General features: G+C 37.0%; 2 protein-coding genes and 1 non-coding gene across 4 annotated transcripts in view; 1 reads left to right on the top strand and 2 right to left on the bottom strand.

Annotated features, from left to right (window-relative positions):
• Positions 1 to 1,405: 1,405 nt before the first annotated feature.
• Positions 1,406 to 5,596, bottom strand: LOC113668854 (uncharacterized). Its single transcript, XR_016182871.1, has 4 exons — positions 5,412 to 5,596; positions 3,373 to 3,698; positions 2,579 to 2,716; positions 1,406 to 2,034 (listed from the first exon to the last, which is right to left on the bottom strand). It is a non-coding gene; the product is annotated as an uncharacterized LOC113668854 (transcript).
• A 3,200-nt stretch (positions 5,597 to 8,796) lies between these two features.
• LOC113668858 (D-serine dehydratase) lies at positions 8,797 to 16,883 on the bottom strand. 2 transcript variants are annotated; one of them, XR_016182870.1, is made up of 8 exons: positions 16,708 to 16,883; positions 15,554 to 15,834; positions 14,466 to 14,646; positions 13,046 to 13,167; positions 12,689 to 12,878; positions 10,868 to 10,973; positions 10,038 to 10,222; positions 9,295 to 9,431 (listed from the first exon to the last, which is right to left on the bottom strand). XR_016182870.1 is itself a non-coding variant. In XM_027184811.2 (7 exons), exons 1-7 carry the CDS (start codon positions 16,872 to 16,874, stop codon positions 10,133 to 10,135), a joined length of 1,137 nt encoding a protein of 378 aa, XP_027040612.2. In that variant the 5' UTR covers positions 16,875 to 16,883; the 3' UTR covers positions 8,797 to 10,132. The 2 variants fall into 2 exon arrangements, 1 of the variants encoding a protein (XP_027040612.2); XM_027184811.2 differs by having other exon boundaries at positions 8,797 to 10,222.
• Positions 16,884 to 16,931: 48 nt separating this feature from the next.
• The window catches only part of LOC113668857 (dynein axonemal heavy chain 7), a 45,483-nt gene continuing 36,392 nt past the window's right edge, over positions 16,932 to 26,022 (top strand). The window contains exons 1-14 of the mRNA XM_089193595.1: positions 16,932 to 16,995; positions 17,118 to 17,171; positions 17,584 to 17,652; positions 18,039 to 18,138; positions 18,655 to 18,829; positions 19,129 to 19,228; positions 19,775 to 19,879; positions 20,452 to 20,530; positions 21,379 to 21,451; positions 22,540 to 22,665; positions 22,864 to 22,983; positions 23,414 to 23,597; positions 24,444 to 24,539; positions 25,107 to 25,190. Coding sequence (XP_089049721.1) covers positions 17,154 to 17,171; positions 17,584 to 17,652; positions 18,039 to 18,138; positions 18,655 to 18,829; positions 19,129 to 19,228; positions 19,775 to 19,879; positions 20,452 to 20,530; positions 21,379 to 21,451; positions 22,540 to 22,665; positions 22,864 to 22,983; positions 23,414 to 23,597; positions 24,444 to 24,539; positions 25,107 to 25,190 — 1,329 coding nt within the window. The 5' untranslated portion in view covers positions 16,932 to 16,995; positions 17,118 to 17,153. The remainder of the gene's footprint in view (positions 16,996 to 17,117; positions 17,172 to 17,583; positions 17,653 to 18,038; positions 18,139 to 18,654; positions 18,830 to 19,128; positions 19,229 to 19,774; positions 19,880 to 20,451; positions 20,531 to 21,378; positions 21,452 to 22,539; positions 22,666 to 22,863; positions 22,984 to 23,413; positions 23,598 to 24,443; positions 24,540 to 25,106; positions 25,191 to 26,022) is intronic.

The raw sequence follows: 26,022 nt of genomic DNA, 5'->3' as shown, positions 1-26,022 counted from the left end.
TTTGTTTCACCGTCAAGTACACAGCATGATTATTTGTAAAACCATTTGTCTGAAGGCTATGGAAATAACATGGCTAAGTTTGATTGCATTGTGTCTAGAAAAAAGTTACCACAGCTACATGCACCTTGTTTAGTTAAACCGTGAAAAGATAAGATAACTTGAAGGGTTTTAATTGGGCTTTGAAAATATTCTGATATTTCAAAATTGAGGCGTCAGTACCGAAACTTATTGCCAGCTAGTTAGCAGAAGATATATTTTCGTTATAAGTGGTGTCTTAGCATATGAAAATAACAATTTTTATTTTCATGTATTTTTTTTTATGGTTAATGGTAATCTTTCCCACTGAATTGGACGAAGTTTTCTCTCAAAATTATACTGTAAAATATTAGAGATCGTAAGGGGTTTAGTGCCAGCGAAGGCAATTCGGCTTTCATCTAATTCAGTTGTAGCTTTCGTTGAGAAACGATTCTATCACCTGCTTAAGTCTCATTGACATGCTTATTTCTTTAATAAATTAGTCTGAGTCGTCTTCGTCACTTTGCTGAACCAGACTTCACGCTTGTTATCAGGGTAATTTTAGTATTATCGACTGGGTTGATAACGAAAATTGGCCACCGTTAAGAGTTTCAGTTTCAGTTTCGAGTGACCAGTTTTCTTTTGAACAGCGTTCCTGTGGTGCAAAACGTGAGGGACAATGAATAATTTGGAAATAATGTCCAGGGAATAATGAATAACGAATGTTTAGCTTCCCTCAGCCCCAAAGTTAATTCAAAGGCCATTGCGCGGCATAATTTATTTACACTACAAAGTACAAATATGTTAATCTTGATAAAAATCTGTAATTTGTTCGATGAAAAAGAACACTATGTAGAAAAACCTTTATGTACATCTAAGCTCTAAATTAAGATGCCATAATTAGAAATTAAGTTCAGGGTCCTATTCTACTTGTTCTAATGCTCAGTATATACAACTGAAACAAGTAAAGCAAGAAAACAAACAAACAAGAAAGCATCAAATGCTCTTCTGAGAGGCGTGTGAGAGACTGTTTACCGAGGAACAGGTCCTAAGTGCTCTGTAGATCTCGCTCAAACGTTCAGTTATAGTTTTGGCTTGAACATATCCAACTTTAAACGAAAACAAAGCTCATGTTGTGTGATGTCTCAACCATGGAAGAACAAATCTTATTGCCCTTCGATCATAGTCCATTCACCGAACGGATATTCGTGAAACTAATATCAGGGTACACCGTTACATTCATTTGCACAAAAAGAGAAATGTGAGCTAATTAGCTCGTAGGATGGGCGTGAAAGAAAAATTGAACGGCCATTATTTACTCTACATCGCAGCAAAATATTTCACTCATTTCATTGATATTTTTCCTTTAAAAACTGTAAGCCTCCGTCCAGTTAACCATTTATTATAACAAAATTAAATGTGTTGGAAAAGCCAAAGAATAGTACGGGTTCACCTATATCATGTGCCTAGATCCTAATTGTGTGATTGACATGTTGTACTGCTTGGCCATACAAGATCTGGGTCAGACGAGGCTCACACATACCAGGCGAACACATCAACACAAGTTTGGCCTGTATTTTCGCCCTCTGAACAATCCATCCAATCCTGTCCATACCATATTTGGAGCTCTTCCTTGCGTGAAACAGATAAGGGGATCAACTAGGTGACTAAATTCAAGCTCCTTCGATTTATGACCAACTCCGAACGGATTGTAAAAGTGTTTTTTGCTGCCACACTGGTGATTGCTTCCAGATTTAAAGGCCATCAAATTTTCCAAAGGTGGAAATAATGATTTTTTATTTCCATTTGTAATAATTGTCATAAAGTAATTGTTGCCGTAGAGTGAATATCTGCAGCCCCAGTAAGATGGCTCGTCAACTCGGTTACAGCGTATGGAACCCGATCTGTGGATCAGCTTCATTGCTTTAATCTGGCCACTCTTTGGGACGTGAAATGTACCATGTTGGTTATCTCGTGCTCCAAAGCACACTGGATCTGTATTCATCTTCTGCCAGTTTCCTGGGATTTTTTGAGAAAAAATGGCCTAACATCATCATCAGTGATAATCTGTCTGTCTGTCTAACTATCTCTCTGTCTATCTAACTATGTCTGTCTGTATGACTGTCAGTCGGACTGTGTGTATTTTTGTCTGTCTGACTGACTGACTGACTGACTGTCTGTCTGAATTTCTGTCTGTCTTTCTGACTGTCTTCCTGACTGTATGGCTCTCTGTTTGTCCGTATGACCGTCCGGTAGTCTGTCTGTCCGTCTGGCTCTCTGTGTATATTTCTGTCTGACTGACTGTCTGTCTGCCTGGCTATAAGTCTGTCTGTCCGTTTGCCTAGCTGTCAGTCCGACTGTATGTCTGTCCCTCTGGCTGTCAGTGTATTTGTCTGTCTGACGGTGTGTCTCTGTCTGTCGCACTGACTGAATGACTAACTGTCTGTCTGTCCGTCTATTTGTCTGTTTGGCTGACTGTTCGTGTGACTGGGTATCTGTCTGTCTCTCTAAGAGACAATGCTCTTCTTTTTCTCTTTTAAGTCTGTTGCTCTAGAATTCTTGCCTTTACAGCGAGCTTTGATCACGTGATCAGTTCCATCTGAGTATATCCAGAAATCTCCATCAGCCATATCCTTTCCTTCACTGGCTTTGATCTCACTGCACGACTCAGCCGGAAGCTCTTGACTAGATCCAAGAGGAACTTCAAGCAAAGGAGTGACATTTATCAGAAACGTAAACTCGACACAAACCCAACTTACTGCTAATCGCCATAAAATCTTAAATCTTACTTCTATACGCTCCGGCTTAGCTTTCAGCATACACTTGTTATCGTCACATCATATCACGCAACAACGATAACAATATTTTTATCAGAATGCGTTCCTTGGTTGAAATTTTTTTTTGGTCGAAGCAGAAGCTTTTTTCTCCAACGAATTAAAACTGATACCCAACAGCTCACGTCTGAAAATATACTTTTTGACTAAAAACAAATTTATTTTTACCCTGGTGTTAGTTATTTTTTCATACGATAACTATGTTCTTATTTTTTCGACATCATCCATTTAAAACAACAGCGTAATAAGATGAACAGCAATGAAACGTCGCTATTGTGATTTAGATGGTCAAGAACTTAAACTGCTGCCCTTACGACAGCGTAAGCTTGTCCGAAATGCCTCACGTTTCCGTCACGTTACATTGTAGCTCATACGAAGGAGGAGGAGGACACAAGCCCAAAGCAATTAGCACGCATCCATCAAGAGCTACACCTGAATTAAGAGAATTATCTACGTGCCCACATTTTATATTCAAATATATTCAGTAACGGAGGAGAAAGAAGAAAGTGGAATCCAAACGTACCCCGGTCACTCAGACGTTTAATGTAGAATCGACTCCGGTCTGGAAGAAAATCCTCTGGTCTTGCTTCTCTTGTTCGGTTATTAAGTTCGCAAACTTTCTCACTAATAAAATAATTGTAGCTCTGACAGGTGAATTCATCGTGACATTTAAAATAGCATTCCTCTGGCAACCCAACCTTTGCTGTTTTAAACGTGTGGCCCTTGAGGAACATTCCAGAAACAGAGTATTCCACTGAATGGCATCGATCGATGGCCTCAGTAAAGGAGATTTGGAAAATCTCAACCACAAGTGATAACCACAAAAATGTCTTCATAGCACCAGGATCTCTGAAAAAACAACAACCACAAAAACCTCTTTGCAAAAAGTATTACTAGTAAATAGCAGTTAAAATGACTCATATTTGACGAGTGAAGCAGTTACACTATATAACGAAGCACAACTGGCCCGATTAAAAAAAAAATGTTATGGGTTTCATTGTTGATTATCTGTGGATCGCACCGGTTTGATATCAATACTCCATCCTGTGGAAAGGACATCCTTAATTTTTTTTCTGCAACGGTTATATTTTTACTGCAAATATCGTTAGACTATTATTGCTTTTTTTCAAATATTTTCGCAGGGAAAAGAAAATAGCTATATTTCATGCTAAACAGCTTTCCACTGCATTTTGTATTTTGAAACAATATAAGCTGAAATTACCAGTATTCTTTGCTTAGTTTCGCAATCACTGATTTAATTCCCCAGAAATCGTAAAACGAATCAACAATTTCCAGTTTCCGTATTTTTAAGTTGTTTCCGAACGCACTGAGGATGTGACAGAATATGTGAAAGAAGCCCTCAGAATGTCTCTTGCGTTTGTAAGCCAACCTTCATTCACTGCAAAGTGGCACCTCGAAAATCGGGACAAATTTCTTTTTCCACCAAAAGTTTCATAGAAAAGTCTAAGGTCCTCCACCAGAATTGGATCCCGTTGTCTGTTGTCTGGATGTAGTTCGATGACGGTAGAAGGCCGCGAATAATATGACATATAACTGTTTTTATTCTCAACGTTAATGGTCTCGCTTTACCGCTTTACCACTGCAACCTCTGCTTCAGTTGTGGGTTACTGTAAGAGTCAATAATTTTTACTGTAGAAAAACTAATAGATGGCGAAGAATATCAGCATCTGCCAGCGAGCTAAGGCAGTTAGCATTTTGAGCTTCTCAAGTACACCGGTTTTGTCAATACAAGTGAGAAAAGCAAAAACCAAAAGGATGGAAAATATTCATCTATTCAGAACTCGGAACTATCCATCAGCCGATGTTTATACGTACCCCGCTGAGACCAACGAAGGGTCAGTAAAGCCAAACAGGATGCTTGAAAGAGTCGGCTTTGCGCCTCTAAGCGACATATGGGGAAAGGAGTAAAAAAAAAAATGTTTGTAACTACTTTGGATTTGTAAAGTGAATAGCATTCTGTGCGCTTTTGATATCTTGGAGTTCTAAAATAAGGTTCATGACGAGAGTCTACAACCCTCGAATTAGGTCTAAACAAATATATATTCTTTTAATTCATGCACTTAAATAAAATCATTGGAGTATTCTGTAGGTTTTTCCTCGAGCTTTCACGTGACATCTATTCAAATGACTGAAAAATCTGAAATTTCGAGCAATTACATATGAATTTGCTTTGCAGCGCCGAAAACTGATGGGATTCACTGAATAAAGTTTCCAAGGAGACTTTGATCTACATTTCGTCCAAATACAGATTGTTGTGTAAATTCTTAATCAACCGAGCTCTGTACTGGATTCAACTCTGTACCTGAGTTTAATACAAAGAAACTTAGAAGGATTGCTCCCAGTCTCTGACCAAAGTGTCCTGCCGTGATAAGTCTCAACGAGAATTTTCTGGCCCTCGATATTTTGTTTATTTTTCTGAAAAATGCATTAGTCCGAGCAGAAAGTATCGATTAATATGAACTTCTCCTTAGCAAGTAATAAAAAAGGGGCATTCCTCATAAACATCATTAAAATGCCTGATACGTTCGATGAAATAGTTACCTTTCTTCCCGTGATAAAGATGCGACGAGGCATACACCTAGTTTCATAAAAACTATGAAAAGCTCACTGATTGTTTACACTGGAAAGTCTTAACTGTTAATAAGCGACAGATCCAGAGCACCCCGCTGTCAGCATAAAAATGAATTGTTGCACTCACTTACTCTTTTTCATCAAACTAGTTCGAATTTTTCGGTTTTTTTTTTTTTGTCTCTTTTTCCCGTTTTAAGGGGAAAAATTTTGATTGAAGAAAGATATTCAGTTCTTCTGCTGCCAGCGTGAGACAAAAGTAAAAATCTGATCCAGAGGGCAGTTAAATCTTCACTGATGATTAGTTTGACATGAAGAACCAACAACACCATCACATTATTCTTAAACTCCGTTTCGATGTACCAGTTTAAACCTAATAACTCGAAGTCTATCTTCCCTGGACAAAAATATGAGAACTATAATGATTACAGCTATCATGTCAGGCGGATTAATTAATGATTTATTGTCCCCGCAGACAAAATTGGTACTGAAGCAGTATACAACAACTTACGTAAAAAGCCAATACCGTTCCGAGTAACAAGAAAGTCACAAATCAATCATCACTGACGTGGTTACGTATAATATTCAAATTGTAAAGTTTCCCTGCTGACACGTAAGGTTTCTGAAATTATCGGAACGTTGAGTCTGCCGACTTTGCAGTTTATCTTTTAAGGGGGCTCCGCATGGAAATGTAGTACACAAATTACCATTTAAAACAATCTATTGAATCTTTAAAAATTTACCTATATTATTTGTTTCGCAAGGAATTATAATTAATCCTTATAGTTCTATAAGTGTAAAATTTAAATTCGGAAGCAAGCTCTGACAGGCGAATAGCGAGTGAAGACTTTCAATAACATGTGTTAAACACAAGTAATAGTTAAGGTTTACGAATGGGTAAATTCGACACATAACTAAATTTATAAATATTTCATGGGGTTCGTCTGGTTAGTAATTTTTGCCGTTAAACGATCTCCTCAAACTTCCTGTTTATTTACAGAGTTTAGCAAATAAGTGTCAGGGGACCAGCTGAGCGCTTGAACATCAGCACACCTTAGAATTTTTTTGAACAAAGCCCACTTTATTTCTCTTCTCGAACTGAAAGGACGACGATCAATGTCTATTTCTCAAACTATCAGTGGCCTCTGAAGCTTCGCCCAAGGACAGGACGGTGCTGAGAATCAGATTGAAAATGGGTGATAAGATGTTTTCCACTTAGACTGACATACATACTATTTTTCCGGAAATGTTGGTTACCACTGCACTTAAGCTTAAAATTTGCTAAAAGCCTGGATTGTCAATAGGAAAATGTCTTTTATCAAGGTTTGATTAAATATCACCGATGTTCAGTTTATTGCTCTCTCTCACTCTCAAAATTTACACGCCTCTTCTTCTTCCTAACCTCTCACCACTTTTTCGGTCTTCCGGGTGATTTTCGCGATTCGGTGGCCAGCTCTTGAACGACGACTGAACGAAGCACCAGCTACGCAGGATTTATATCAGTAAATTGTTTTGGTACCCACAGAGCACGAGAGAGGTTATCAACAGTTCTTTGTAACCCACCCATAATTTCAACGCGATTTTATTAGCCACTATAGCCACGTGATGCTAAATCACCGGGCAGTTATCACACAATAACCCCGTCCACGTCAATATTTGTCCTATGATTATTAACAAGCCATCGGACAAAAAGCCATTTCAAGAGTTCTATCTTTTCATCTCGATTACTTTACACGGAAGAAAACCAACTCCGTGTTGTCCAAGCTGGTCGTGAACACGCATCGGCCATCAGTTCAACACTTTTTTACCGTCAGTTCTAGTGCGATACGAACATCTGGTAAATCGGTTGTTATAATCTATCCATTAATTTTCAGAATTTCACTGTGAGTAAGCAATAACGTTGAGAAATTGAAATATGTTTGAGTAACGATTCTAAAAGCGTGGTTCGTTTCTAACAACAAAGGAAAGCGTTCTCTGTTTCAAACAAAAAAAAGGAAGCGCTGTTCGTTTGGTACCTACTCGTTTCTTACTCACGGACATTTCGTAAGCCTGACAAACTTTTTCCTGGTTTCTAGCAAAGCCATGAAGACTTTGACTACATAGAAATCGATCATATAGTCAGAAAGGCCATATGATCGACAGTAATCGTCGCACTGTAAGGCTTGTTGACGTGGTCTGACTTCATCATCACACTCAATGCAAGGATGAATGCTCATTTTGATCAGTTCGTATTCGTATTGTAGCTAGCTTTACCCTCTTCTTATATACTTTGTTCGGATCAAAATATACATGCGACCGCCAGAGGAAACAGAGCACAACTACATAATTTTTGTTTTTTATTTTGATCCTAAGGGGAATGATGCTATCAGACTACTACTATGAAAAAAGTCACAAGCATAAACAATAGAATGCTACCTTAAAAAAAAAAAATAAATAAAAATTAAAAAAAACACTTACCCTTACGCAAGGCAACAAGTTAATTTTGTTTGTATGTTACTCGCTTTACTTTTTACCGACTTGTCGAACTCGACAATCGACATTCGTTTACCAGGTGTTTTCATCTGTTATTGTTAAGAAAGTCACAAATAGATACAACAGAACTTTACTAGTATGTTACGCTGCATCCATGCATTTGTTGTTATAGAAACGAACAACGCTTCCCTCTGTTGTTAGAAACGAATAACGCTTCGATTCGTTACTCAAACATATTTCAGTGCTGATCATACAATCGATTTCTGTGTAGTCAAAGTCTTCATTGCATTTCAATAAACAAGAGTTTCCCAAGCTTACGAAATGTCTGTGAGTAAGAAAAGAGTACATACCAAACGAACAACGCTTCATTTTTTTGTCAGAAACGGAGAACGCTTCCCTTTTTTGTTAGAAACGAACCACGCTTTTAGAATTTTTACTCAAACATATTTCAATTCCGAGCATACGATCGATTTCTGTGTAGTCAGTCTTCATGGTATTGTTAGAAACCAAAAAAAAGTTTCTCTAGCTTACGAAACGTCCGTGAGTAAGAAACGATTACATACCAAACGAACAACGCTTCATTTTGTTGTTGGAAACGAACAACGTTTCGCTTTGTTGTTAGGAACGAACAACGCTTTAAGAATCTTCATGGTGTTGTCGGAAACAAAGAGCGCTTTAGTGATAAAAAATTTCTCAACGTTATTGCCTATTCACAGTCTGAAATTCTGATCTTTTTAGTATTTGTTTCTTCGGGCGACTTGATTTTTTTTTTCGGGCGACATCACTAAAAATTTCGGGCAACATGACTCTCGGGCGACTCGACCGGTTACCATTGAATCTATACAAAGAAGAGCTTTAAGAATAATATTCATTTTTTCCGCCAATATCAACTGCAGACACTATTTATTTATACTAAATATTGTTGGTTGAAGAAATACAGTTGACAGTTTACCCTCATTGAAGATAATTCTCCGAGGTGGACCAGGAGATAACAGTGGAAAGAAATAAGTCGAATAACTTTGTGTCAATGTTTACTTTATCTAACTTTAACATAACTTTGCAAATATAAAATTTGAATTTTTCTTTCAATAAAATTGCAAATTTATTTTAAAACTGTAAGTCCCCTAACAACTTTATATGTAAATCAACCACTCTTAAAAAATTGTAGCCATCTCACACAGAAGCGCCAGAACCTCACATGAATTAAGTTTCATCTTGATTGAGGTTATCTCTTTTGCAAATATTTCTTTTTTAGTAAATTAAGTCAGGGTCTCCAAGGGGTTTGGCTTAATAAATCATTTATATTTTGTTAATCTAAAAAGTTCATAATTATTCATATCCTAGATTGTAATTTGTCTTTATGTATGATTGTCGAGATGGTGAATTTTGTAAATTCAATTTTTACTGCATGAAGTACATCTGTAGGTTTAGGTAAGCAAATATATAAAAATGCTCTCCAATTTTGCCAAAACGTTTCTGAACAAGGTTTATGATATCATTTTATCACATTTATTATTGATGTAATGTTTAAAAAACGAGCAGGAGTGTTTTATCGGGTTTAAAACCACGAGGCGTAGCCGAGTGGTTTTTGACCCGATAAAACACGTGCTGCGAGTTTTTTGAACGGCTTCAAAAACATTCTTGGAAAAGCGTGTGTCAAGAGAGTTCATAACAATTATGCTTTTGTGAACGTTAGAAATTAGCACACGAAAAGGTCAAACGCAGAGGTTAGCGAAAACGAGTTGGAGTCACCTCTGCCAACTGATCTTGAATTCGAAGTTTCAGATGATGTATTGTCTAATATGCCTTTACCAGATTACTGTACTAATGGAATAGAGAATTTTTCCAGATGTGTATTTCACAACTGTACTATTAATTTGGTGCAAAAGTAAATTTACTGTGTGAAATTTGTTGAAAGAACATTAAATATGTTCCCACCATTTGTTATGTCAGTTTCTGTGTTGATAATTAATTAATATTCATAAGTCACGTGCAGTGTCTTTATATCTGATAAAACACCGCTTACTAATAAGGATGAGGTTTATCGATATAAAGTCACTGCACGTGATGTAGTATCTACCATTTGATAGGTTAATGGGCTTATGAATTATTAATGAGTTTTTGAAGAGCTTGTAAACAACTTCCTTGGAGAGGAGACCACTATGATTGCTATGCACAAATGCCCCCTCTGATGCAGACAGAGGTAGTTTTTTAATTAATGGTCACCAGCCTCTGTTAGGAATCCACTTGTCAACAACTTCATTATCCTTCACAACATAGTATACAGGATGCATGTAGGCTGTGGCACATGCCTGAAAAATCCACAAATAAATGTTACATTCATTTTACAATAATTACTGTGCTTGGTACAATTTTGTCACTTAAACTTACCGAGAAAGTATTGGGTAAACCACACTTAACAAAAATACTCTCCCAAACCTCCTGTTTCAAAAAGCTTGCAAGTAGGTTGTATAGGGGTAAAGAGCAATCCTATTAAAACATTACGTTTCAGCAACATGTCACCATGTCATCAAATGCAAATGAGAAACGATTACCAAAGATAAAGATAGTAAACGAAAATGGGAAGCATGACTTTAAAATGCCAAGAACAAGACCATAGAATAACTAAAGGAAGAGTTTCCTAAAGTGAAGTTTGTCTTAATGTTTAAGGCTGATCTCTATTCTTTAATGAGTGACATCTCATAAACAAGGCACTCAACCTTTCCACAGCATTTCTTTAAGATCTTAAATTGTACATGAATATTATTTGATCTTTAAATGCCATATATATTTTTTCAATAAATTCAACTTCATCATGTCTTTCAGAAATAACACATAAATGTGTTTAATACAAAACATAAGGATGATATATACTATAGCTCACTTTGAGGTCTAACATTAATTCGCTTGTGATTCTTTTGTTGTGCATATAGATGACTAACACAGATTATACTCACATGAAAGGGAATTATCCTTAAGAATGACCCAATTGGATAGAGCAACAAATTTAAAGGCCCTTCCACTGCTTGCACTGTGCTAATTTCTTGAGTCATTTTGACAAGTCTGCAATTAAAGAAACATATTTGATAGTGAGAATGCTATATACAAATTCTACAAGTTTAAATTTCTCCCTCCTCTTGAAAATGGAAAATTTGAAATGACAAACAAATTGTTTTTTTGCTTCTTCCATATTTCTTATTTTGAAGAAATATGTTTTTCCAGATAGCTTGTTTCAAGCTCATTGATAGAGATTGCAACTGGTGTGGCCATATTTGCATTACCCCGCAGGAAACACCCACATAAAGCCTGTGAAGGTTGATCTACAATAGACCTATGCCTCTAAGAAAAGTCTACAAGGATTTTTATCCGTGTAAAATGTACAAAATGTATTTTTCAACCACCACCATCACCAAGGCTAAAAATTAACTTCAGTGCTTGGTGGCCAGTCGGGCCAGTTTCCTTGAATTCTTAGTGGCCCATCCCAAAATGAAGGAGCCCTCAATTTCCTCTAGTTTAAAATGAAAAACTTCACATACTTTACATTGTAACTTTTCGAAATTCTGTGGCATAGTTGCACATCAGGTGTTCAAATGTTAACTTTTGGTGGCCCTTGTCAGTTCTAATTCGCCACTGGCAATCATGCAACCACCAATTTTTTTAGCCCTGCATCACCCCCACCCCCACCCCCTTCCCCTTCCCCTTCCCCTTCCCCTTCCCCTTCCCCTTCCCCTTCCCCTTCCCCTTCCCCTTCCCCTTCCCCTTCCCCTTCCCCTTCCCCTTCCCCTTCCCCTTCCCCTTCCCCTTCCCCTTCCCCTTCCCCTTCCCCTTCCCCTTCCCCTTCCCCTTCCCCTTCCCCTTCCCCTTCCCCTTCCCCTTCCCCTTCCCCTTCCCCTTCCCCTTCCCCTTCCCCTTCCCCTTCCCCTTCCCCTTCCCCTTCCCCTTCCCCTTCCCCTTCCCCTTCCCCTTCCCCTTCCCCTTCCCCTTCCCCTTCCCCTTCCCCTTCCCCTTCCCCTTCCCCTTCCCCTTCCCCTTCCCCTTCCCCTTCCCCTTCCCCTTCCCCTTCCCCTTCCCCTTCCCCTTCCCCTTCCCCTTCCCCTTCCCCTTCCCCTTCCCCTTCCCCTTCCCCTTCCCCTTCCCCTTCCCCTTCCCCTTCCCCTTCCCCTTCCCCTTCCCCTTCCCCTTCCCCTTCCCCTTCCCCTTCCCCTTCCCCTTCCCCTTCCCCTTCCCCTTCCCCTTCCCCTTCCCCTTCCCCTTCCCCTTCCCCTTCCCCTTCCCCTTCCCCTTCCCCTTCCCCTTCCCCTTCCCCTTCCCCTTCCCCTTCCCCTTCCCCTTCCCCTTCCCCTTCCCCTTCCCCTTCCCCTTCCCCTTCCCCTTCCCCTTCCCCTTCCCCTTCCCCTTCCCCTTCCCCTTCCCCTTCCCCTTCCCCTTCCCCTTCCCCTTCCCCTTCCCCTTCCCCTTCCCCTTCCCCTTCCCCTTCCCCTTCCCCTTCCCCTTCCCCTTCCCCTTCCCCTTCCCCTTCCCCTTCCCCTTCCCCTTCCCCTTCCCCTTCCCCTTCCCCTTCCCCTTCCCCTTCCCCTTCCCCTTCCCCTTCCCCTTCCCCTTCCCCTTCCCTTCCCCTTCCCCTTCCCCTTCCCCCCCCTCACACAGCCTGCAGCTGTGGGGAGGAGTGTTGTGACAGTCATTGTTTTGTAACAGTTGTACCTTTTCAAGCCAACTTTGTCACCACAGAGACTATGTTCAGAAAACAGTGCTTTATGGCTCAAACAAAACACACATACTTAAGATTTGGATGTCCTTCAAAGTAACAAAATCCTGTTTTGAGTTTCCCAAGGCTATCATGGGACAACCCAGTCCAGCCACAGTCAATCAAAATTTGTTCCCTATCAGGGTAGTGTCCAATCACTCTTGTCAAGACTCGCACTGCAATATCATTCAGATCACATGATCCAGTCAGGTACTGCTGATAGTCTGAAGAACAAAAGTGTGAATAACTGATTGTTCTTCAGAATCCAGCTGCATTTTTACCAAAGAGGGAAAAAAATAAGTTGTAATTTTATAGTGACAGTTAAGTATAATACTTCTTTAAAAGACATAAAAAAATGTACTAATTAAAACAAAAAAGTGAATTCACCAACCATAGAATACATAATTTCCTGGATGAAACTCATTAATTCCTTCAACATCATCTGGAGGTTTAGAGCAGGATGGAGTTGCTCCTATTGCCACAGTAGGAAATTCGATACCAGCTTGTTTAAGTCTACAATGAAAGTAAAATAAAGAGTAAATTAAAATAACTCTTTAACAGCTGTTTATTTGTTTTATGGGTAACTGGCTAAGTTGTCCTAAGGTCATCTCACCCGAAGTCACCTTTTTACAGAACATTACTCAATTGTCACCCGAAATTTCAGTCATGTCGCCAGAAATTAAATGTCGAGTCTCTGGAAGAAACAATTACTTAAAAGATCAGACTTACAGATTGTGAATAGGCTATAAAATTGTTTATTCTAAGAACAAAATAGAGCATTGTTAGTATGGTACATACTCATTTTGTGTTAACGGAGTTTTCATAAACTTGAGAAACTTTATTATACAGGCAGTTTTGGTTTCTAACCACATCATGAAGACTTAGACTAAACAGAAATTGCTAATGTGGTCAGAATTGAAATATGTCTGAGTAACAACTCAAAAAGCATTGTTCCTTTCTATAAGAACAATATGCAGCATTACACTGTCTGTTTGGTATTCACTCATTTCATACCCATGGATGTTTCTTACTCTGTCTATTCATACCCAATGTGAATTGGTTTGCTCCAAACCCCAAACACTCAGTCTGTTATTTATACTTGTGACTTTTTCAACAATAGTAGTCCAGCTTGTATTGAATGTGGCAATTGAGTTAGACCATGCCAACAGGCCCTACAGTGGCACCAATGCAGTCTTTGGCAGTATCATACCTGTGAGTTTGGCATGGACCAAAGAACATACCGTTTGGCCACCATAAAAGGGTGAATAGACTGGCAATGTGTTGCTTGTTTAATCACAGCCTAAAACCCATCGGACCAAATTTCTAAAAATTTGGGTGACATGACTCAGGTCCCAGGGGGACATGACTTCAGGTGAAATAACTTCAAGTGACTTGATAATAGACTGTGTTACATACAGTGAAAAACTAGTAATGGACCAAAATTGCAACTCAAAATCAAAATTCAAAAGTTTTGTGGGCTGCTTCACAGAAAGATCATCAAGCACACTGTCAATCTTCAGAAGTTTGCCAAGAATTTTTAATTACTACCCTTACAGGTCACCATACTCTTATTAAAATAAGAAAGTTAACATTTAAACCAAAAAAAATATCTTGCCAAACACCATCTATCAGCAACATATTTACAGAAGGAGGTTTTGAAGCAGGCAATTGAACATTACCCACAGATACAAGTACTCTGTCCCTACCATTCACAATGGTAAGAAATGTGATCCAATTCAGTTATACCTTACAATAGAGAATGTGCAAGCACAATATATAGTTAAAAAGCCTCAGAACACCAGCAGTCTCACCTGTGTGAAAATATGTTAAGTCTCTTGAATGTTTCACTAGCAGTTTGTTTTATTTCATCTTCACCCTGACAATTGTAAGAATTCCCTTCATGGATATAGAGCCCTTTGAATGTCACACAACTCTTGGAGGAAATCTCCTTGGCCATGTCAACACTTTGAGGATCATCATACCACACACCAGCTGAAACATGCATATTTGAGAACACAAACAGCATTAAAGGAATTTAGGAAGATTAAATCATAGTAGATATATCTTGTAGAAAAATTACCTTAACCCTTCCTCTCCCACAACTGATGAACATGTTATATCTCCCTATAATGAATCCAGCAAACAGGTAACAAGAACACTCAAACTTATCTCGTAGAAGTTGTTACTTTTATTTTAACTAGCTTATGAGGAAATGTGCCGCAGCTAAAAGGGGGAATTAACAATTTGATCTTGGGTGTTAAAAAGGGTTCAGCCAAGAGAAAACCAAAATCTAAAAAAAAACATTTACAATTATTTCTACATTATGATTTAAAGAACATTAACTATAACTGAAGTTAATAATGCAATTTACTTCCTTGATGTACACAGTCAGGTTAATAGTAGATGAAGAATAGAAAGACTGATTTTAATGCTTATGAGGAAACATCAAAGAAGAGAAGGATTATTGTGCCTTTGCCTCAAGTTAATCAGCTCAGAGATCAGAGATGTCTCTCTCGTGATCTAAATCACAATTGTGTGATGGCATACAGCACTACTTATTTGAGACTGGGTGCTTATTAACTTTTCTTACCTTCAAGTTAAGTACTTATTCAAGGTTTGGTGTTTTATACAACATAACAGCTGGGCAACTCCTTCAAAAGACTTGCCTTATCCTGAACTGTTTTTATCTATTTCACACAAATAAGAACTCAGGCCCCTTACAATAACATGTCATATTTTTCTTTATCCACAAATATGCTTTTCAGAGAAGCCACAGCTACATTGTAATTATTTAAATAAATGACAGTCTTCTTTTAAAATTGTAATTTAAAAGAGCTTGCATTTTCATTTTAACACTGGTTAATATATACTGTCTTTGCACCTGGGCAAGTTAACTTACCTCTGTTGTATCCACAGTTAACTTTTAGGAACACTGACCACTTTTTCCCCTCAGGAAGTGGATAAACAACAAGTGAATCAAGAATCACATAATTATCAACCAACACATGGAACTTCTCGAGACGTGACAAAAGCTGGGCAGCCTGTGAGACCTTGTCAGGAGAAAGTGGATAAGCATAAGTGATGTCATCATAGCCTCCATTGGAATAAAATTCTGCTTCTGCTAAAGTTGACACTGATATGCATCTTTTTGTTCCTGCAGTCATGTACTCTCCTGCTTCCCTAAGTGTAACAAAAATACTATTAATAATTAAGGATCATTGCACAAAAATACTATAATTATGGATCATTTCACAAAAATACTGTAATTATGGATCATTTCACAAAAATATTGCCCTCTCCCAACCTAATCAGACAGGGACCTACCTTGGGTTTGACAGTAAAATTAGCTGTTCACAGGGCTGTGCACTGATTGCTTTTTCGGTTGTTGGTTCTTGCCTTAGATAATTTTAGTGGAGGACCATTATGGCATGTTTCTTGGGGGCAGGTTGGAAAGCTGTTGTATGTATGTGATTGTATATCCAATTAGTGCTACCATTGTACTGTTGGGTATTAGCTTTAATTTTGTAGAAAACCTGTAAATTGGCCATACAGCTAGGCATTTTGTCTAGGTTAAATTAAGTTACCTTCTTTTATCTTAATTATGGGTAGGTTTTTACTAATGACCCTGAATTTTAACTTTTTTATGATACATTTTATCTTGAATCATAATTCCCCCTGATAAAAATGTACTTCACAGGTCATCTTTTGGTAATTAAGGGACTACTGTAAAACACGACTGTGCTTATCATGATAAGCGTTATGCCAGACGAGGTGGAGTAGTAAACACTGAATCTATCCCCTTTCTTAAGGACGTGACTGGAAGTCTGAACCATTACCATTTTCAAGAAAATGTGAGTCGAAAATAGGCATATTGCTGTAAGAGTCTTAGAGAAGACAGAATTCTTTCGGGGAAAAAATTGGCTAAGTGTGTAAATACTCTGCGATAGATGGCCCAAGGTTACTTCTCAATAAACGTGGAAAAGCTTATTTGATTACCGTCCGAGACAATGAATTTTTCTTTCTGAATCTTTTTAACCGAATTTTGGAACTTACAACGTTCTGTGAGTCTTCATATTTGTACGAAGCTCAACTCCAAGACCTTTACATCTATCTATCATGGCTTTACAATTGCTCTGAACTGTTTTTAGGTCAATCATAAACGCTGGTGTACGTAAGTCCGTAATTTTTAGTCTGTCCGCCATATTGCCTTCATGGGTCATCTCCAGGCGCCACGCAGACAATATCTGCATAAGACTGGATTTGATTATGGATTAGTTGTCATAGTTACAAGTTACACTGAGACTAGAAAATGGCGAAGTTGTATTCACCAAGGCATTTGAGGTGTTTTTGAGATTTTCTCTCTCGGGATTTATTCGACAACACATGTTTAGTATTTAATTGGAGATCTTTCTCCTCTCCGCATTTAAGAAATATTGACGGTTTTTTTTTAAAAAAACGATCAGGTTTATGATGAGCAAGGGATAATCAACTTCTCCACGATGGATGTTCAACCCCAGGTACGCAGTTTGTACCGTCTTGTTTTGTTGTATTCTCACAAAAGACACATTCCTTAGACTCACTTGTGCGTTCTGCTAGAGCAACTATGCTTCTTTTTGTTGGTAAGACTAGGTCTTTTTGGGACAAATGGTGGACTGTTACACAATTTAAAATCGTGCCGGTAGAAAATTTTCAGACAATTTGATTTGAGTCACAATTTACAGCCTTCAACCCTGAATAAGCAAGGATTATGGTAGCTCAAGAGTATCAATATCTTCGCTCTTTGTTTTCAAGAACTAGTGGAAAATAGCCAGTCCAGAGATTACACCAATTACTGTTTCTTCTGCATTGGCGAAACAAAAAGGTTTTGGTAATTATAAAATGACAAATTTTAAGTTAGGCTTCTTAACTTAAAAGTGATTTGGTTCACAGTTTTCGTCTGGCCAAGTCAAGGGTCGGAATCCTCATTCACCAGTAAGATTTCTTCCTCAGTTACCCGAGGTAAGCTTAATAAAACGCAATGATCATTATCATGTACATGACTTAATTTCTATTGTAAATACAGAACGACTACTGTTGAGTTTCTTGCTTAACTTTAAGCTGCATTGATTTCGTTTCGCTAAAGAAAACAGCATGAAAATTAATACTGTTAAGAAGAAAGTGACAAAGTAAAGGACAAAGAAAACGAGAAATGCAATTGCTGGCATGATGGCAAAAACACAGCAATGTGTTGATCCAAGGTGATCAACATGGTTACCTTCTCTGCAGTACTTATTCTAACGGTTAGGTATCTCTCAGAGGTACCTTCATGTAGATGTACACTAATATTATATAATATTATAACTAATATTTTGATGGCATTCATGGTGTTTCTTGATTATTTTCAGACTCGCAGTAAGCCAGCATGGCAACAGACTGCACCATCTTTTCAGCTAAGTCCTAACAAAAGACTTGCAGCTGATGCAGAGGAAGAAAGTCGTGCATTAGGTAAGTTCCAAAATTATATTTGAATAGTTAAGTTACTCAGCAGTGTTCAAGTCTAGATTTTGCTGAAGTTACTGTAAGGAAAGCTTCGAGCCAGACAATGAAGGGATGTAAAGCTACATAATTGTAAGATCAGAAGGTGTTTGACTTTGGATCCTATTCCCAAGTTCCAAATTTAACTTTTTGACTGCTGCATTACCAATCACACGTTATGGTCTGGAGTTGTAACCTGATAATGGACAAGTATTAAGTTCAGAGTCACATTAATGAATTTGTGAATAAATCAATGATATTCATAATAAACATCAACAACAATCTCAAATCCGAAAGAGAAACTTTTTTTATGTACATGATTACTTATTCAGGATATTTAGCAAACTACACAGTAGGCTAAGACTTTTTTTGGTGTGGGGAGGACTCTGGAGTAATCTAAATCAGTTAGCTTTCATGTGAATGATATTAACCTTAAAACAACACTTTTTTTCCACTGGTCCAATTTGTCTATGCTAATGATAATAGGTTTTGGCAAAAAAGCAAAACACTTACGCAGCAAGACTTGGGATGCTGCAAATGGAAAAACAACCCCCCAACCACCCAGTCCTCCTCCAGGCACAAATGGCAGAAAGGGAGGTACTTCATATGCTGTTAAGAAGGACAGGGAATCATTCCGTAGTGCTCTGGTCAACATCATCATGTAAGTATGGTGCTACAGTTAAAAGATGATGGGAACAATTGTCAATTTTACAACAATGCATGAATACACATGTATAGCAAAAACCTTTGACTTAAATAACTTACCAGTTACTTCCCTTATTTTTATTACTATTTTTAAATTACTTGGATAGATCCTGCAGCAATTTGTAGTTTGTAGTTTCTAAGTTATTTGGATAGATCCTGCAGCAATTTGTAGTTGCTTTCATATTTCCTTTGCAAAAATTATCAATATACCACAAGAACTGAAAGGTCAATGAAAACTTGCTTACTGTTTTACAGGCAGAATGAGGGTACAGCTCTAGCACGTCCATCCTCTGCAGGAGAACTCCCTCCCCTGGAGAGAACTGGCTCCCCAACTGGGGCTGAAAAAGATATTTTGGTGAGGCTCCATCACAATTCATTATTTTGATGTTATTGGAAATAAGAGTGGTTGTGTTGTTGTTATTGTGGTGGTGTTCTGTACCCCTGGCAAGAGGAGCTTTAAAGGCACTTAATTTATTGATCATTTACTTCATTTATTGATTTTTAGGGAAAAAAAAAAACAAAGAAACAAAATTTTTTTAAGTTTGCAAAACATGTTTTGACATTATTAATGTCATCTTCAGTTACAAATTGTACTTAGCACAATTTGAATTTGCACTTACACTATAACAGTATGTCATGAAATTACAATTTTAGCGAAAATAATAGAAATTGGTGTAGGTGTACTTTTCTTTATGGATCAGAACAAGATGATTACATCATATTTGAGATAATATAACTTTCTACATAAATATTCAAAAACTTATTCAGTTAAATTGTTCATTAGATCACATTCAGCACTTACATTTCCTCAAAAGCTTCACGATTACATGTCAACATGGATCCTCAGTAGCTTTACACTAAACTGATCGCTAATCTAACCATCCTCATTTCAATTCTATAGCGGTACTACTACTATATTCACCATGGAATAGACACAGAACATGTGGCACCTATGGAAGATTCTTGGCTTGACCATGTTTTGCAACTTGTTCCTCAAAGTTTGAAGGTAAATGTTAGGGATTGTCTTCATTTCTCAATCATGTTCTGTGTTTCTGTTTGTATCTATTAGATTAATACATTTGATAAGGTCAATCTATAAGATTAATTTAGTTGTATAAGAAATTCTATGTCATTACTTTAAAACTATAATAGGAACATAAAACAGCATTTATTTAAAACCTAATGCAATAACTAAATTATCAGTCACCTCTTGAATCAAAGATATATACACTTGTTCAACCATGTATTCCATGCAAATTATCATTGGGATAAAGTGTTAATGCTATGAACAACCTTTAAAAAAGTAATCTGATTAGATCCTGTTTTGGACAAGTCTGTACTATATACACTGTTCAAAACAAATTAATACACCATTGTACATTTTCCAAAAATCATTTTAATAAATAGACATGGTATACAGAAATGTTTGATGCATAGAAGCAATTTAGGTGCACTAATTAAGTTTTAATAGCTTGCGTATCATAATTCTTTTAAGTCAATTGGCATATCATTTGATAATTGCAGCAGCTTTAGACTCCATTACTTACCTTAAGTAATATTTTGCTTGTATGATTTCAGGATGGGTTTGACTTGTGTATAGAAAATCTTTCAGATGAAATGAGAGAAGATTATTTACTCAGTGTCAAAAAGGCTATTGGTATGTACACAAATCTGTTTTCCTTTTCGAAGGCAATTTCCTGTGATTCTGTCATACAAAAAAAAGCTGTAATTGATTTATTTAATATGCTGTGGAAGTTTGTTTTAATGATTGAGGCACTCAGCAGGGTACCCTGTGGCCACCTTCATCATTCCTTCAACGTAGTCTCTTCCTGGTTATGTCAATTAAAGTTCAATTCGTGGTCACATACAGTATAACATTCAATACATTTGTTCAGAATTGTGTTTTTAACGTCCAGTCAATTTCATTGTGGAATTAAATTTGATGTTGCATATAATTAATATTAGAGTTTATATGGAAAGTAGGTGTAATCTTTGGTTCCAAGTTAAAAACCCCTCGGCCAGGTTGTTCAAAAGGGGGTTAACGTTAATCTAGGATTAACAGTTAACCTTGGCTTTAAATTCTCGTGTAGATGAACGTAAACTAGAGATAAGGTTTTGCAGGAGTTCATCTCAATATGACTTGAAACTAGCTGGGAGAATGCAAAAGAAAAATATCCCTTTGCAAAGGTATTAAAAATTTACTTCAACCCTTGGCTAGGTTAATGGTGTTTTGAACAACCCAGCCCTTATGCTTAGTAACCTTAAAAGATTTGTTGCTGGTACACATTTAAAAAATAAACTAAGATATTAAACACATTTTCTAAATTAACCTTCCGCTACCATTAAATACACTACCTCAAAAAGATAATATTTAGCAGAGGTTGTGTATTTAAATTTTAGATTGAAGTATTTTTAGTACTTTACTAAGTAATTGTCCTATCCAGCAGTATGGTGGGTTAATGGTGTGCGTGTCTTTTTTCTTTTTATCTTTTTCTTAATATACAGTTGACTTTGTGCTCAAAGATCCTCGAGAAAAAGATGATGATAAAAAAGAGGAAGTTTTAGAACACAAGAAAGAGTGAGTCCATGCATTGATGTTGTATTAGAACTTTTATTAATGTATTAGGTATTCAATTTGATTTTAAACTGCTTTAAAAAATTTCTAATTGAATACTGATGATACATATTGGACTATTAATACCTCTAGCAGACATCTTCAGTGATTGAACCTAATGCAGACTACAATGTACCTTATTTTTCCCTACTTCTTTTTTTTTCTGATGAATTGAACTATTGAGTACTTTCCCAAGCCTTTTTCCTCCTAGTGAATCTCTTTCTTACTTACTAATTTGCAAATGAAAGTGAAATGTGATCATCGCAGTAAATTTTCCAATTTAAGCAATTGGAAAGAAGAAGCCTGAAAAAAAAAAAAAAAAAAAAATCAGGGCTTCAACGGGATTCGAACCCGTGACCTCCGCGATACCGGTGCGATGCTCTACCAACTGAGCTATGAAGCCACACATTGGGAGCGAGGTCAATTTATTGAGTTCATATCTTCCCATGCAGTGAAATGATTTCATTTGAGTTCATATCTTCCCATGCAGTGAAATGATTTCATTTCACTGCACGGGAAGATATGAACTCAATAAATTGACCTCGCTCCCAATGTGTGGCTTCATAGCTCAGTTGGTAGAGCATCGCACCGGTATCGCAGAGGTCACGGGTTCAAATCCCGTTGAAGCCCTGATTTTTTTTTTCAGGTTTCTTCTTTCCAATTGCTTAAATTGGAAAATTTACTGCGATGATCACATTTCACTTTCATCTACAACCGCAGTACAAATATGAATTATTTCATATAAAACTTCACATAATTTGCAAATGCTATTGAGATATGCATTGAATGCTTTGATTTCCTGCTGTTAAACATTTCCATTAAGTGCTTCACTCATGTACACATTCAATAGTTTCAAAGTGTGGATTTTGCTTTTACAACTCAGCTCTTATTTTGTTTAACATTCTTTATAATACATGTAAGTATTTTAACAAACAATAACAATTAGCTCTCAGACTGTTTGATACTAAAAACAGTTTGGAATACTTACATGATGATAAACAATTTTTCTTACACATGCATGCGCATAATACTGATGTGTTGTCTCAATGTAGGTTGATGCAGGTTCCCAAACCTTGGTACAGATCATATGTCACTGCTAAGGCAGCCATGCAGCAGGACCTGTTTGGAACCAATCCTACCATGGCAGCAGTGCTGGACTTGTGGCACAAGACTTTTGGGTAATGTATTGTTATTGATTTTACTCTAGCTTGCAGTGATATCCTTATGGATATTTACAAGTGTGCCCTGTACACAAGTATTGTGTAAATTATTCTTGTTGTATTTTGATTGTTAGACATTTCTTATGTTGCTGTACTTTTAGCCATATTGATCACTATGCATTATTAATGTAATGATTATGGTATGTTTTCTTGTAGTAATTTGAGGCTTGTGGATATTCACGAAATTCAGCTACGGCCTGAGGCTTTGGAGCTTGCCATGTTTCAGAATGTTGTAATGAGACACATAGAGATTGCCAAGGAAACACTTTTGAAAAAGTACTATTTTTTCTCTTTTTTTCTAATTTAATCTTGTCTCCATGCTATTTGATGTCGTGCTAATTATTATATCTTGTTCTTAATTGTAGAAGCACAGCATGGATAATGCTGTAAAAATATTGATATTAAACAGAAAGACCCTTTCTGCTGCAGAAATTAGTCTCATTTAAAGCATCCAGCAGCTCAGTCTCCCCATTAAATTTTGTGCTAACAGAACAAATTTAGTCCTTTACATGTAACAGTCCTTGAAATTCCTTTGAAAAACAGTTTTTCAACTCAATGTCTTGTGCCAACCTTGAGAGATGGGTGTATAAACACTGTACACACATGATTTTTTCATCAAATAATGAGATCATATTTAAATGGTTTGAATGTGATGAAAGCTTTTTGTTGAGAATATCAATTTTGTATTATTGTGACTGCTCTCAAGGTGGTTTCCAGAAGTGCAAAATATTTATTACCAAGGAAACAAACGCAAGCAAGTACCCAGCAACCAAAATGCCAAAAGACTGGAATCATTTTTTAATGCTGCTGCTGTGTTAATGACAAATCAACTCCAGATGTTGGCTCTAAATTCCATTGACGATTTTACAAAGCTGTTTTGTCCCCCTGCAGTAAGTTACATGCATACCTTGTATGTGTACATGTACATGTAGATGTTTTATTTTAAATTAATGTCAGTTGTGTTCTCCATGGAAATAAAAAGAATTATCTTTTCTTAGTTAGTTATATGTAGTACTGCATGCAATAGCACTTGCACAGAAAGTAGTTGTTGGTAGGATATGGAGTGACATAGCATAGTGCCATGTTGTAAAGACACGAAGTCCACTACTTGAATATGTTTTGCATTATCATAAAGTGAGGTATTAAAGGTACTCTCTGGATTAGAGCAATAAGATAATTCTGTAGCTTGTGACATCTGTCACTTGAAAACGCAAGGGATAAAAAGTTGTAGCTGACACTAAAATTGAAGTTCAAGAATTTGTCTCAACAAGTTTAGTTAAGAAAAGATAAGGGAAGAAAAGGCCAAGTAGAAAGTAGAAGTGTGCAATGTCGGACCAATATATAGATTTAGCCAAGCCTAAAAGCAGAGCTTGCATTTTTTTTTTTTTTCCCTGCAAACCTCAAGGGCACAACACCTTGCCCTGGCCAGGACTAGAACCCAGGTCATCCAACTCGGAGCCCAGTGCTCTGATCACTGGACTACTGAACAAAGCTGTGACATTGACGTGCCCGCAGTACAGTTGACCACACATGTTAAAAGAAGCACCTTGTACGGTCGTACAGTTGTATGGTTGTACATCCAAATTTTTTCAGCTTGATGGGTTACTACTACTATTTTGTATAATTATGGGGCTTATGCTCTGCGAGCTCCGCTATTAGTAGTTCCTTATTGTGCAACCATATTTTTTTAAAAAATGAATTTCTTTTTATTTATTATTATTTTTTTGATATAACAGGATTCCATCAGAGCATTTGAACATCCCGGGTTTATTATGAGGCTTGTATTAGAGGGTGACACAGTGAAATTTGAGCCAGATTTCAAGGATTTTGAGGTACCAGCTTGCTTATATTTAAAAATTATCATCATTTTTTTATATTCATTGTTACGTGAATCTGACTGGTTCTTAAACAGCCTTTATTTGTTACTTGATGTAACTGACACTGCACCAAAGTTAGCTTAGCTTTTTTACTCTTTACGGTGGCTAATTTACGTTTTCAACCCGGTTGTTAACACTAAATTAACTGCACCAAATTGTCTGATATAACTTGTAATTATAGCAGTCTCTTAAAATTTAACAACTAGCTTACCAATGCTAGCCAATCAAAAGCAAGGAAAATTATTTGGGAGCAGATTACCAAGGTTCTGATTGAAAACAGAAAATAAATGAAATAAACTGGTTCTGTGAGTGGTATTTAGATATGTTTTCTAAAAGTTTTGACAGCTGTTTTACTCATGTATTGACCTTAGGAAAGCCTTGATATAAGCATTAATATGACAATGAAAATTATCAAGAAGTAATTAAATGCTGTGGTGATTTGAAACCGCTCATCTTTTTACTCTTTAAATGTTACTAATTTTGGTTCTATTACCTTTACTCACTATGTTCATTTTGTTCCAGGTGGTTTTGCTGAATGTGTATGATGTAATGATCAAAGCAGTTATGGTTGTGCCCAGAGTGGAAACCAAGTTGTACTCAGAATGGGTTAGTTGACAGACTATAACTTATTCAATTGGTGTTTTATGGTAGAAAATGTCTAGTAATACAGTGTTTACCATCCATAAGGTCTCCAAAGCCACTTAATGAAAAATGAAGGGTCACATGAACTAGATGTAACATTTTCAGAGGCGATTGAATGTAAAAAGATTGTGATGGGTGTAGGGACAACAACAAGCATGTTCATGAGCCTTACAGTTAATTAAGGCCTGTTGTAAATGAGGGTATGGTCATCAGTCTTGCATCCTTCCATGGAAAAAAACTGTTGAGATAAATGAGCTTCAATATGAATGTATGCCAGTCCTAAATTCAAATCAGGTTCATATGCATGTACATGTATCATACTTTTCCAGTCCATTTGCCTCTTTCAATGTAATTTTGTGAGGAAAGTATCACAAAATATGTGTTGGTAAGCATGCAAGTTAAAGCAGATTTAGTAACATTGACAAGGAATATGAATTTTTTTTTTTTTTGAAGGTTAACCTAGTACCATTTCAAAAAGTGAGGCTTTCATATGCCTGTAAGAAAATTGTCTCGACAGGTTTTGTCTGTGATTTTATGTCCAACAGCTTTCAAAAATTTTACAACTTGAATAACAATTGTGCTGGTATACATATATATGGAGTAATTTAGTATTATCAGCTAAGTTGATATCATAAGTTGGCCACCGTAAAAAGTTTCAAAGCCGACATTTCAAGTGTTAGCCCTTTATCATTCACTCTGAAGAAGGGCTAGTGCTCAAAACATGAGTTTCATAACTATTTATGGTGGCTAATGTACACTATCAATTCAGTTGATAATACTTAATTATCCTGTTATA

The sequence above is a fragment of the Pocillopora damicornis genome, chromosome 14 (assembly GCF_964200805.1).
Source record: "Pocillopora damicornis chromosome 14, jaPocDami1.2, whole genome shotgun sequence".
Lineage (NCBI taxonomy): Eukaryota > Metazoa > Cnidaria > Anthozoa > Scleractinia > Pocilloporidae > Pocillopora > Pocillopora damicornis.
The sequence above is the reverse complement of the archived record's forward strand: the minus strand, read 5'-3'. Positions and strand labels throughout refer to the sequence as shown.